Source organism: Nasonia vitripennis, chromosome 3 (genome assembly GCF_009193385.2).
Source record: "Nasonia vitripennis strain AsymCx chromosome 3, Nvit_psr_1.1, whole genome shotgun sequence".
In the NCBI taxonomy this organism is placed as follows: domain Eukaryota; kingdom Metazoa; phylum Arthropoda; class Insecta; order Hymenoptera; family Pteromalidae; genus Nasonia; species Nasonia vitripennis.
Genome location: NC_045759.1, coordinates 6576390 through 6590687, shown reverse-complemented (window position 1 = coordinate 6590687; position 14298 = coordinate 6576390). Strand labels below are relative to the sequence as shown.

Sequence of the window (14298 nt, the reverse complement as noted above, 5' to 3'; positions counted from 1 at the left end):
GTATACGGGGGGAGAGGAAATAACGCTGGTTCCGCTGATTTCTGCGATGTTTACGGGGCTTTGATAGGCTCGCGAGTAGATTGGTCAGGGGGAGGGACTGGATGACGGCATAACCTCAAAAAGAGAGTGCAGGGAGCTTTTTTTACGTGAGAGGTTTTTCGGGGGCCGTTTTATTTCGTTTCGAAAGACACTCGGTCTGACATAACCTCCGAAGGTCTTTTGTTTGTTTACGTCCGGCGCTTTTGAGAGAAAAGTGCCTTACAGAACGACACAGGCCATACTTCTCTCGTCGCCCTGAAACATAAATAAATTCTTTCTAAGTATTCCGCTTTTCTCATAGGCTTCTTCTCTTTCTGTTACAGGTAAGCGTCTCGCTTCTACCCTAAAATAACTCAGTCCAACATCAAACGTAAAGTAAACAATTTTCCTCGTCAAATTCAAAGAATTCAATCACACTCCACACATCCATCGGTTAGCGCACAGCTTCGGCCTCGTAATATCGTAATACGGAGCAACAGCTTTCGCGAACATCATATGCCAGCCGTGTGTGTATAAGAGAAAGAGAGAAGCGAGGTGTGCGCGCGATGCGTCAATGTGGGAGAAGCGAGCCTCGGGAGGGGGGACATCGCCGGTCGATCAATGACCGCCGTCGTCGCCGCCGCCGCCGCTGTCGCGTGTGTGCGACGGGAAAAGAGTGCGATACGCAGCGAGAACTGAAATCATATACCGGAGCGCCATTATGTATATTGTCTGGAGAGTTTAAGCCGTTTTGCGAGCGTGTGTGATTGTGTTGTTGATGCCTCGCAAAATTATTGTTTTAAGAGAAAATTGAAGACGGTTTGTTGCCAAAACTGCCTTATTCGGCTATCTCATACGTGAAATAACGGCGACATAACATCCTGATCTCCAAACTTGGGCGAGTAATTAATATCTCTAAGTAGGTGTCATGAACGCGTAATCACGCTTAAATTGTCGAGAGCACAATGTGACTCTCCGGCTACCGAGGAAGCTCCTTTCTCCGTCGATAAATCTATTATTAGAAAGTTTCGCGCTGTATAGAAGCTATCACCTATATGTATATACATCGTGTCCCGCGAGCGGCAATAGACTCGTGCGAGGAATTTCAATATATATTCCCACTCTCAAACCTCGCAAACGAAATGCTTTGCGACCCTCATATAGGGAATATACGTAGAATCGAGCGCCAGACGCAGGGACAGCTAATATTATACATTCGTTGAAATGTCAGAGAGGTATCTGAACGATTTTGATAACACACACGCGCGACGACCACTTTCGAATTAAACCATCCATTTCGAAAGTTACTTCGAACGCGAAAACTGGTTCCCTCCGGCCATCGATTTTGCGTTAACGGAAAATCCGTAGTCGATATATCCAAAAACTATCCAAACACACGGACAGGACGTTCGAGAGAGCGATGGAGGAGAGAAAAAAATGAAGCGTCGCGTGCGATCGAAAAGTATCGAAAAGCGAAGAGGAATTCTACTGTGACGCGAAAGTCTCCGGCGGAAGTCGCGCTCATCCATTTCCGTCAGTCGAAAAATTCTGGAGAGAAGCCGAAGTTTCGATGTATTTTCCCGGAAAAAGTCTCCTTGTTATTACAAGTTTTTCCAGCCTTTTTTCTCCACTCTTCGCGCTGGAGAAGAAGAAGAGTTTCCCTCTCGGCGACAAAGTTTTCCGATTCTGCGTCCAGCAGGAGAGCCCCTGTCCCTTATCTCCCTCTCTCTCTTTTTTTAATGCGTAATAAGTTCGAGGCAAGTCGTTCGGAAAGAGTCAACTCTGAATTAATAAAGCGTCGAAGGAGTTTTTCTCTCTCGAGGTATTCACGTCGAGAGTCATTAAATTTTCTTCCCTCGCACCAACGGGAACAAAATGTAACCGTACAAAATATCCGGCTGTAAAATCGCGTCGTCGACGAAAGGCAGCTCTTCGCAACACGTGTGAGATACCTTCTCGGAATACCAGTCGCGCGTCTTTCTTTCTGATTCCGTCTTCTCTCTTTCTCCGCCGCCCTGCACTGTCTCGTTATTTTATTTTGCTCGTCACGGAGGCCTGCGCGCACACATGCGCGCCGAGAGAGAGAGAGAGAGAGAGAGAGAGAGAGAGAGAGAGAGAGAGAGACCACCGCGTTAGAGAGACTCGACGACTGTTGCGCTTCGAGGCGCAATTCACCTCGTAAAGCGTCTGGAGTTTCAGTTTTGAATATTTTTTTCTCCAAATCGCTGCTATCGAAGGCCTGTTCGAAATTCATCCGGCCAACTCCCACGACGCCGATGGTATGCACACACACGAGTCCCTCTTCACTCTCGTTTATACACGCGCCTCACATCTCTTTCTCTCTCTCTCTCTCTCTCTCTCTCTCTCTCTCTCTCTCTCTCTCTCTCTCTCGGAGCTCTTAGTCGGCTCCTTCCTGCCTCCGGCCATCGCCTCTCCTCCTCCCCCTCTTCCTCTTGTCCTCGAGTGCATACGAGCCTCTGACGTGCGCGTTCTCGAAATATTCCGTTCTCGCGAAGCTCTTTCGACTCGACGACTCGCTCTATACAGTCAAGGCTCGCGTCCTCGCTCTTTTTTTGCTTCAATGGGAAATACGACACTGTACAGTATATTGTACGGTTGGAATAAACTCGGGGGTTAATTCGAGAGAGTCCGCATAATCGCGCGAGCTGAATATTCAATCGTGCTTTCTAACGGAAGCTCGATCTAATTAAAAATGCCGAAAAGAAATGAAAGTTTGATTTTTTCTTTCGGCTGATGCGAGGTTTCACTAAAATTCGCCGCAATCGAGCTGAAATTAAAATTACGCCTTGTACAGAAAAAATTGTGCCCTAAAATCAAGTCAAGCTTCTCTATATCCGATCATCCTCGCGCGCACGCGACAGTCGAGTCCGTGGAGAAAGGGAAACCTGCCGGTGCGCCGACGAGGCACAAAAAAGAGAGATAAGTATACAGCCGCGCGCGGGACGCTGCGCTCTCGGAGTTTGATTAAAAAAGACCGGTTTGCAATTAATCGATCGGTAGAGCTGCTTCGGCGGCCGTTTAAGGAGACGCGCTACGAGCTACGATATATATATATAGCGCAAGACAGGCCTCTCACGACTCGCCGGCGGTCCCCTTAACCCACTTTACGTCACACCGTTAGGCCCAGTTTTTGCTTTCTTTTTCTGCCGTACACACTCGCCGATTGAGCAATTTCCATCGCAGGCAAACTTTCGGTTTCTTCGTCGCCAATTTTTTCCTCTCTCGAATCACGTTTCCGCGTTGAAATTCATTACGGACGTTTTGCCTCCGATACAATTTTTCGCGCATGCGCCGACGGGACTCTCTTTATCACAGTCGCATAATCGTCATCCTATTACACGCGCGCTCAAGGGTCTTGGGACTAACTCAATAAAGACGTAGAAGCATCTTGATACGGAGCAGCGTGTGTCTGTGTGCGGGGATATATATAGAGCTTGTTCCGGAGAGTGGATTAGCACACGCGCGCTCGAGAGAGATAGAGAACTCAGGGAAATATCGATCGCGCACACGCAGGTGTGTACGCGACGTGCTGCGCAGTATTCGAGCTTTATTCGCGAGGAATTTTGAAATTTCGTTGGAATGATCAGCTGTTAGTACAGCTGTAATGTATTGTCGTCCATTACTCGATTATATGGCTAACCTTAATCCTTCTATAGATAATTACTCTAATTCAATCCAATTCGTCATATACATACCTCAAAACCTCCTTCGCAAAAGCCTCGACGTAAAAGCACACATCGCACACGCAGTACAGCACAGCTCAGTGCGAGTATATCCCCGAGCGGAAATGCCTCGCGCTCGCCGCCTCCTTTCGATTAAGAAGTCGACGGCGCGAGTGCAATGCGCGCTCCGCTCTCGATTACGCGCACGCGACACACACACATGCACACACACTATTGCGATTATTCATGAACTTCGCGTTTCGGGATAAAAATCTCCTGATGAAGATTCCAGCGAGTTAATCAACTCCGAAATAATTTCTCGGAAGTTTACGGTCACGGGTGCGTCGAAACTTCCGGTGAAATGTGTCTAATATATCCCCGGAATTTCCGGAGAAGACTGTAGAGACTATTATTATACGACTATAGTCTTTCCCCGATGTGTGACATACCTGGATTCAACGCCCGGTTGGTCTTTTTACGCTCGAGGACGACGAGTCTCTCCCTCGTGCGCGGCGTTTTAGAGGAAAACTTTCGGAAACTCGAAGTTCCTGAGTGATTTTTTATACTATTCTCTCTATCTCTCGGTGAATCGACTACTCCTCTTCGGGAGATCTGATTTTCAGCCTCTGTTGACAAAAAGCGCAGTGGTGAAAGTTTTGTGCTGATTCGACTGAAAAAAGCTGGAGAGAACGGTTCAGTACGTTTTCGTGCGGAATCGGTTAATTAAATTTGAAAAAATAAGACAGTAGCTTTTCATTTGTGCGGCTTCACGCATCGGACCGAAAAGGTATATAATCCATGCACATAGAAAGCGCACAATTAGCTTATGCATAAAAGTAAAAGTCATATATTTAAAATGCTATAAAAGTGATTTACGCGTTTATTAAATACTCTTTTTACGGTGCTTTTTTCAAAACTCCGCGGCTCTCTTAGTTTTTCTCTGGAGGGAGCTATAGCTCGCTAGATGCGTGAGCAATTCAGAGAGACGCGCGTAACCTTTCATTATTGCGCTAACTTCTCTTTGAAGAAGATGTAAAAGTCTTCATAGGAAGCAGTTGGATAAATGACATGCGATTAAGATAAGTCATCGCGAACGAAGGAGCTAATCAATTTTCAGTTTAAAAAAGCTCGAGGCAGCAGGTACCTCCATAAAAATAGCAATATATTATTGATGAATAACAACTATTCGCCAAAGCAAACCTCCTTCCTCGATACCGCACCTCAGCGCTGCGTCATCGTCATCTCCAGCGAGTCTCTCCCTCTGTGTCCCTCTGACTTCTCTCTCATCATCGAGTACAAACAGACACACATACCGGCGACTAAGCAGATTCCAATCATCCGTTCGCGTCAGCACACACAGAGACAGGCGCACAGAATCCCACGAGGGAAATCTGCAGCTCACTCGTCGATAGCTGTTTCAAGTCCTGCCGACGACATACAAACACACAACGCCATTCTCGACCTCGAAGGTCGAAGAGCCCCTGGCCTTGGCACGCTTTCCTTTTTCCAGCCGCCGCCGCCGCTCTATTCTCTCCTGCGCGACTAGATTCGTCAATTCGCGCGCAATATCGCGTTGAGACACTCGCGAAAAGCGTCCTCGGCGCTTTTGGCGAAATGTATTGTCGTTGCGTTATTAAGTGAGGAGGAGGAGAGTATGAGGTTTTGTCGCTGCTTCGTGGGATTTTTTGAGGTTAGGGAGATGCGGAGATTCTTGCGGTTTGGGTTGACGTATAAAGAAGAAAAAAATTGAGGGGTATTGTGTAAACGCGTAGTTAAGGATTAAATGTATAATGCTATGATGTACGTCGTAATAATGACCTTTTTTCATTTTTCTGTTGTAGGTAAGCACCTTGTTACTCTGGAAAGCGGACGCGCATGTCTACGCGTGCAGCTGTATAGACTCGTAAGCATGAATTGCGAAATAATATCACACCCGATTATCACACCCACACATATAGTCGCTGGCCATAACACATAGCATTTCGTGTATAACAGTCAGCCAAGCGATTCTCTTTCAGATTATAGATGGTTTAATTTAGAAACAATGTCGAGTCGAAAATGAGCAATGCGTTAGAAATGTGCAGAGAGAGAGAGAGAGAGAGAGAGAGAGAGAGAGAGAGAGAGAGAGTGAATATGTGTCAAGCATTTGCGTACTTAAGCAAGTATCCGTATAGTCGCTCGTCGTGTTGCCTTGAAGTTCCTTAAACGCCGAAGGATAGTTAATCAATGAGGGGCCGGAGTGTATGTGTCTACTTCGCATTATCGCAGTTTTTAAGCTCAACTATCTGTCCGACCCCTCCCGAAAATAATGGATTGAATAGTTCAAGGCTTATCCAAACACGTACAACAAATTCTGTAACAAGTCCCTGCGCGCACGTGAAAAGAAAAAGTAATCCAAACCACCCCCGAAAAGGTCGTCTCGAATCATTTACAATCATTCATCCCACACACCCCCTCGCACGCGACTTTCCTCTTTCTTCCCCGAGAAATAAAAGACGCAGGCGAGATGCGTGTGTGTGTGATGGCTCGCAATAAAGTTCCTCAGCCAAAAGAGGACGAACAAAGCAAAAAAATGGGAAAAGAGCAGTAGTTAGATGTATACACACACCCCTCGTCTCTCTCTCGCTCTCTCTCTCTCTCTCTCTCTCTCTCTCTCTCTCTCTCTCTCTCTCTCTCTCTCTCTCTCTCTCTCTAACTTTCTCTATCTCTCTTGGAAAAGAAGATGTGTGTAAGAAGCCGATCGGGCGACTTATCGGATTTTTTCGAAGCGACCTATACCTATACATCCATCCTGCCCCTTCTTCAGTGGGATTTCGCGCGGATCACGTCCCGCTAGCGGGGGATAAGTCGAAAATGGGGTAAAACGAAAATTACGAATGTAAATAAGGCTTAGGTGGTGTGAGCTGCGACAGGACATTTATTAAATGTGAGAAAGAGAAAGAGAGAGCGTGAGTGAAATACGTCGGTGGAGATGAGATTTGTCTTCTTTATCGGAGACTCCGAGAGGTCCAAATTGAAAATTGCGACTTTCGACGCTGTACGCGCGTAATTGATCACGATCGAGCTCGTTCGAGCCGAAAAAAAGCGTCATGCAAATTAAATCGACTAGTTCGATCCGGTCGAGCGGCGAGAGAGAGAGAGCACGGCCGAACGCCTTTTTCGCGGTCAACCGACGATGATTACGGCATCATCGAGAGAGAGAGAGAGAGAGAGAGAGAGAGAGAGAGAGAGAGAGAGAGAGAGAGGTTTTTCCTCGTTTAGACAGGGATTACCGATAATTTGATTTTACTTCAATCATATCATCGTGAACGATGTGTCGAAGAATTTGATCGATGAAAGACCCGATGGAAAACGAAGCACATTCGCGTGCTAAATCCGTTGCGAAAATCCCAGGACTTTCTAGAATAGCGCGCTCGAGCAGTAACACAATGGGATTGTAATCTCTCTCGCGATTAAAAGATTCGTATAGGCCGTGCATACGCTATACACGTTATACGTTACGTGGCTGCGGGCGAGATTAAGTTCGAGAGTGAAAGAGAGAGTTATCTAACGATCATCGCCCGGAGGTCCGAGGTGAACTTAATATTGAGCAAGAGAAGAAGCCAGCGATGATTAGCTGCTCTCAGAGGAGGCCCGGGGCTCGTCATTGTAGAATCTTCCTACGATTCCGAGAGCTATTCTTTTCTCTCCTCGTTTTTTTTTGTTCTTCCGCGCTGCCTTGTCCCGATGAGAGCTTGATCCTTCAGAGGTCTTTCTATAGTCTCTTTAATTAATTCGCCCGAGTGCAGTGGTTTTTATCGGACTAAAGAGTTAATCTTGCTTTTAGGGAAATAGCCTTTTTTCAACTCGTCAGAAAAGCTCGCGTTATACTCCACCAAAAATTGATACACACCCTTCTCACCAAAAGCGGCTCGAGCATAAATCAATCGCCGATAACATTTGTGCCTCTTGAACTACGTACGGCTGCGGTACACTTTCTCTCTCCCGATGGCTTATTTTTCCGCCGCGGCGGCGTTTCTGAAAGGCACTTGGCTTACGTATACCGCACGCGAGAGCTGCGGCCCTGCCTCGCGTTGTATGTAATACACCGGTAATTCACTTATAGCTGCGCGAGCTTGTGCTCTCACTCGAGGCTATATACTTTGTATTTTGGTCATCGATTTCCCTTTCTCTTTTACACCTAGGGGCTTGAATGTGACTCGAGAGCGAGTCTTGCGAGCGATTGTTAAGGATAGTTTTCGCCGTTGGGCTGTGCGCAGCTATGGTTTATGCTTCTCGGGAATGACGGTTACTTGGATTGGATGTTGCGAAATATATGTTGGCTGCTGTAAATTCTTGAAGTTTGAAACTTACCCGAAGAAAAATGCGTTATGTAAAGTGAAAATTATTCTAAAGAACATTCAATAAATACCAAACGTCAAAGACTATTTCCCCCCTAAGCAGCGTTTACTCTCCCACCTACCCCCCACCAAGATCAAAGTTTCAACTCGAAGTAAAAATCACACTCGATGCGCAATATCAACTCCATCCCATCGTCGTGTGTGCAGCGCTTCGCTAATTGGCAGCAGCTAACCCTCTTCCATCCTACACCAGCAGACCAACGCATTTATAAACACACATCCGCGACTACTCCTCCTCCTCCTGCTGCAGTCACAGTCGACGGCTTCCGGCTGCAGAAAAGAGCTAGCGAGAGAGAAGCCGCAGCGTTTTTACGTCGCCCATCAGGAATGCTGATTACTTCGTTCTGCGAACTAATTGACAATCTCGGCGGGCGATCCAACTCTCTGCGCAGCGCGCGCCCACGACTTCTGCTGCTCTCAATTTCGCTCGCTCGCGGAGAGCCGAGAATTGTGACACCGTTTGGATTTCGCTATGAATATATAGTCGGGTAATGAGGAATAAGAACTATTTCCGGTTGACCTCTTCGGAAAATGTTCTTTCTCTGCTGTTATTCTCTTCTTCTTCTTCGGGAGAGTAGAATATCAAAAACCTTTTTCGTCGTCGCGACAGACTTTCAAGGTCTGCCGAAAAACCCAAAGGCCTTTTCACGTCGCAGAGAATGTGGAGCCGCACAATGGAAAAGTAGTCTCTAATCAGTCTCTCTCCTTTCGAGATTTCCCTTTATTCCGCGCGTGAGCTCGAAATTGGCCGGAGATGAGCTGCTCGATGACTGGGATCGATAACCGACGCGCTAGCCGAATTAGAAGGATATCTGTTTCTCAGCGCGAGGAAAAAAGTAGGCATAGAAAAGGAAGCACGCGTCGACTCGAGCTTATCAAAGGAAGCGCACCGAGCCACGTATTCACTCTACGTCGTCCCGCCGCAAACGTTCTCTCTCTCTCTCTCTCTCTCTCTCTCTCTCTCTCTCTCTCTCTCTCTCTCTCTCTCTCTCTCTCGAAAAACTCTCCTCCAGCGGTGGCATTCAGTATACCATGCTTCCGGCTTACACACACACACACACACTAACAGAGATCCGCGTGGTTATAAATTTCGTCGCCCGCAGCTGTACAATTTTGTAATCCAGTTTTATTGGATTTCTTGCCCCGTTACCTCGCTCTTTTTATCATCGATAAATGAAGTCGAGACGTTTGACTTGTTATTTTTTATTATTTGAATTTTGTAGTAGAGGGAGAGGCGCAAGGTACAGTGGAAATATTTTCGCACGAGAGTATATGATAAGGAGAATTCACGCACAGCGAGTATTTCTAAATTGGACAGTGCGAAATCCCCTTCATGCAAGAAAAGCGCGTTTTTCCCCTTCTTTATTAATACCGTCTGCTGCTTTTACTCTCTAGCTCGGACGTCGTTTCGTTTTATCGACCACAGCTTAGGTGGTTTTTATGCGTTTCTTTATAACATCCTTTCGTGATGCTATACTTGCCGCCGCCGTCGCTCTGTCCTTCCTTAAAGCTCACTTCCGAAGGGGGGACATCGATTTTATATTTTAGCTCGCATTTACCGCTCTTAAATTCTTATTATACCGTCGTTAATTTCGCGAATAAAATAAGTGTTCCCCTTTTCAGAGGAAGAGAGCAGCAGAAGCGCAGGCCCTTGATAAAAATTGCACGATTCCTGTATCGGACTGAAGTGCCGTCTAATTTTACATAATTTATATGATTTGCCGAAACTTGAACTTCATCCTTTATTCACTCATGCCATCTGCTGAGTCATGCGAGCCCCGAATGCGTTTTTTCCAGGGGACGACACTCGTCGGAAAATATTTTTGAAAATTACACATTTTATGATTGCGAACAATTTTTATTTTAACAATTAAGTTCTAAAGGTGCCAAGTTTACACACAGACTTAAAGAAAATAATTTATTGAAAAAAACAGGCATCGGAACATAGAGCATAGAGTCATGGAGACAAACGGAGAATTAGTAGCGCAAACCTCGTCGCCAGTGAAAAAGAAACGAAGGAAGGCCAAACGTATTAGTTACAAGACAAAAAGAGCTGGGAAAAGAGTCGCGAGAGCCAAAAAAGTGGAAGATGACGAAGAGCCAGCGAAAGAGGCGGCAGCAGCTGAGCCAGTTGAGAGTGAAGAGCATTCGGAATCATTAATGTCGGAAAACGATAATCCAGTGACGTCACCGCCGAGAAAAGAGCCAGCCACGAACAAAGGCAAGAGGGAAATCTTGACCCAAAGAGTAAACGACTTGATCAGCGAAGAGGAAAGGAAACAGATCGAGTCGCATTATTACGTCGACCTGTCGTTTGTCGACAAGAAAAAAGTTAAAAAGAGCATCATCATGGACGGCAACGTCTATCGTTGCACGCTTTGCCAAACAGCTTATCCGAGACTCGACAAGTGTCAAGTGGGTTGCCATTTCTTTTCACACTAAATCAAAAAAAAAAAAAAAACGCGTTGCCGCGTTTCACGACATAACATTGGATAATTGCCTGTTCTAGGTCCACGTTTGGCGTCACTACAACATGTTGCCGTACGTTTGTTACGCCTGCGACTTTAAGACACTAACCGTAACCAGTATACGCGGCCACATTAGGAAATTCCACCTTAAGCTGAAACCGTTTAAGTGCGATCAATGCGACAAAAGCTATGCCGTCGCTGGCCTGCTGAAAGAGCACATGATTACGCACGAGAACGCGAGCTCGCTGACTTATCGATGCAACTATTGCGATTTCTCGTGTCTGAACAAGCGAGTGCTCGCCTCTCACATGACCAAACACAAATCGGAAAAGGTACTGTGCCAATTTCACACACACGCGCGCGCTGCTTTCATCGCTCGATTAAATCATGGTTTTCATCTCCTGCAATCGGATAGTGAAAAATTCCATGAATTGATCGTAGTATTGAACTGCCTATAATCTTTCATTTCGCTCAAACTTCTCGATTGACTGCACGATACAGGACGTTCTGTGCGACATATGCGGCAGGGGCTTCTACACGACGAAAAAAATGCGCGAGCACCGGAACACCCACGAAGAGTCGAACGCCATAAAGTGCGACATTTGTCAGGCGTACGTCTCGTCGGAAAAAGCTCTGCGTCGTCATCACGCGAAAGTCCACATGCAGGACTACATTTGCAGTACCTGCAACAAGAAGTTCACGACCCGGAAAGCTCTGCATAATCACGTATACGTAAGTTGCGGCTGCTGTAGATTGCATTGATGTGAGCGAATATAAAAATTTCTTATTCAATCGCAGCAAGTTCACTCGGAAGGAAGACACGCGTGTCAGCTGTGTAAAAAGGTCTATAAGAACAGTTCGATGCTGCAAGATCATATTTTGAAGCACCAGGGAATAAGAAAGTACAAATGCCAAGTTTGCGGCAAAGCCTTCGCCCAGAGGACTCACGTTACGACACACATGGCTGTGCACGATAACAGAAGGTTTGTTCGGTTGTTTTTTTTTCTTCGAACTTCTACGGCTTTGAAGTTCATGAAATCGAATCACTTGCAAAGTTGGCTAAACTCACACGCTTTGTTTCTGGCTTCTTTTGTAGACATGAGTGTCCAGGCTGTCACAAAGGATTCAACCGACTGGACAATATGAAGGCTCACACGAAAAATTGTGCCCCGTTCTTAGCCAATCCCGAACTGGCGAAACTTTTGGCGACTAGGAAGTACAGATCGGAGAGAAATAAAAAGCAAAACAAACCAGCTGATTCTCAGCCTATTTTAGATACTAGTGAAGCTGTTAATATAACTATTAAGGTCGAGCCTACCCTCGATCCGGATATAAATATCAAAGTCGAATCGGAAGATGAATCGAATTGAACGAATTCGTGTGACGTAACTCTCAAAGTTCAAAGGCTTTTGAAGAAGCGATTTTTCTTTTAGATTTTAATATCGGACTAGTAAGTCTTTATAAGACTTGTATGTATAAGTATTTAACGGTAACGCTGTCGATGTACAATAATGTAAAGTTAGTCAGTTTTTAGGGGTTGTTCATATACCAGCGAGTTATATTGCTTTTTCAACTGTATTTATGTAATATCGTTTATTCGCAAACTTTTAGTATTGTAGCGTACCAAATATCCTTTTATTCTAATTTAAGATAAAACTAGCGAGTATTTTCAAAGCGACTTGGCTATTTACACGTTTTTAGTATTTTTAAATTATATCTATCACCATATACACGAAAACGAGATCTTTTTATAATCGATGTACTTCAATGTGTAAATTGATACAAATCTTACAAACTAATCAAGTTTTCCAACGTGATTGTGATGTCGGCTACTGCCAAGGTTTATCGTGCCTTATATACACGTGTAAGCATATGTAATTTCACAAGCTATTAAACGACCTCTTGTTAAACCAATTGCTCACGTCCTTTCTTTCACTCGAACACATCAGTCCACATGATACAGGAAACTCATCCCAGTAATGCCTCACATTTTTCCTAGATTACATCACTAGTATATTATTCTACCCACGAAGACGAAGCTTTCGAAGAAAAGAAAATATCCCTCGTATGAAATCCTTATTTCTATGCGAAAATATAACAAGAGAGAAAAAGCCAATGTGGAACAAGGCCGAAGAGAGTTTCTTTGCGTAACGACTAGCAGTAGCAGCAGCAGCAGCAGCAGTCGTCGTCGTCGCTGGAAATTGCGAATCTGCAACGGCTCCGCTCGATTATTATTCTCTTCCTCCGGCGAATCACGAAGTGCGCGTGACTCTGCCCGGAACGAGTTCGCGGCTCTCGCTCTTTCAAATCTGCGCTCGAGGGACGCGTCCCGATTGCTACACTCGGCAATAGACGCCTCGCTCGTTGTTTATTGTTAAATTGCCGGTCTGTACACGAAGTTTTCGTTGCACCTAGAGACGAGTTCTCCTATGCGTATACGATGCTTTATTCAATCGAGGAGAGAGAAGCGAAGCTTCCACGTCGATATACGCGCGCGCGTTTCTTTGAAAGCATTTCAATGTATTTCCTAGATTATTTATAGTATACATATAAGGCACGTACGCTGCTGATGTCAGTGTATACATATACGCACGGAGCTATGTATGACTTCAATAATGGGAGCAAAAATGAAAACATGCGCCGGCGGCCGAGGCCGCGTAGTAAATCAGCCGCGAATGAGTCACGTTGATTTGTAAGCTCCTCTGCGTTCGACTCAAAATTACTGTATCCCATATACACGTTCTTTTTCCCGTGTACACATATATAAATCGAAAGTCGTCGCTCTCGATTCAGCCGTCGACTTTATAGCTAGAACTACTTGTATCAATTACACACCACGGCTGTTGTCGCACAGGAAAAAAAGCACCGAAAGAGAAAATGACACGTCAAAGGAGAGAGAATGTGTCGTAATCCGACTGTGTCAATGGTAGGCGAGTTGGGACACTCACCCTACATTTTGCAGTCTTTGGATTTCCAGGTCGCGAATTGTTCCGCGTCTCTATGTATTTTTCTCCGCAGAGAGCCGCTCGATTGGGAAATACACGCCGAGACACAATCTGTGAAAGGCATGACGTGTGGGTGCGAGCATAGGGAATTATACGCGCTACACACCCCGAATTAAGCAATTTCGCAGCCGCTGCTGTGTTATTTATTCGCAGCTTTTCCCTCTCGATAATGAGAGCGAGTTTTGCGATCTCTGTAATTTTACTCGTGAAATGTATGGCGTTGGGGGTTGGCGTATCGATTCGTCAACGCTTTGTCCTCTGCTATTATCACTTAATTTTGAAATCAAAGCGAAGGTAAAAAAAGAAACATCGCGCGAACGGGTGAGCGAAGCGTGAAATTCGACTTTTGATAGGCTGCTCGCGAACCAAAGAAAAAGAGCACGTACACGCGGAGTCGGAAAACAGAAGCATGAAAGGAAGAGAGAGAGAGAGAGAGAGAGAGAGAGAGAGAGAGAGAGAGAGAAAGAGAGAGAACCGCCTAAGACTTTGCCTTGACACGCAGTGTGTTTGTGTGTGTGCATGTGCCGGAAGCTTCTCAGCACCAGCTACGTGCGCTGATTCCCGAGAGCGAATTTGTGCTTTTTCTCGCATCGGCTTACGCACACATACATACAGCTAGACTGGGCTTTCACGTTTCCGCCGCACGAAAACGGGGAAATTCAACGGAAGACTTATCGGATCGAGTGTTTTACCGAAATAATTGGCTGAGCCCTAGAGCTTGATT

At 45.6% G+C, this 14298-nt stretch overlaps 1 protein-coding gene across 3 annotated transcripts in view; it reads left to right on the top strand.

The window, feature by feature from the left end:
- LOC100678926 (zinc finger protein 91) overlaps window positions 1-12477 on the top strand; it is a 28751-nt gene extending 16274 nt beyond the window's left edge. For 2 of the 3 annotated variants that reach the window (XM_031926150.2, XM_031926151.2), the window contains 6 exons: window positions 5543-5604; window positions 10036-10516; window positions 10611-10901; window positions 11071-11301; window positions 11368-11552; window positions 11666-12477. In XM_031926150.2, coding sequence (XP_031782010.1) covers window positions 10061-10516; window positions 10611-10901; window positions 11071-11301; window positions 11368-11552; window positions 11666-11939 — 1437 coding nt within the window. In that variant the 5' untranslated portion in view covers window positions 5543-5604; window positions 10036-10060 and the 3' untranslated portion in view covers window positions 11940-12477. The remainder of the gene's footprint in view (window positions 1-5542; window positions 5605-10035; window positions 10517-10610; window positions 10902-11070; window positions 11302-11367; window positions 11553-11665) is intronic. The other variant, XM_031926149.2, reaches the window with a different exon arrangement.
- The last annotated feature ends 1821 nt before the right edge of the window (window positions 12478-14298 follow it).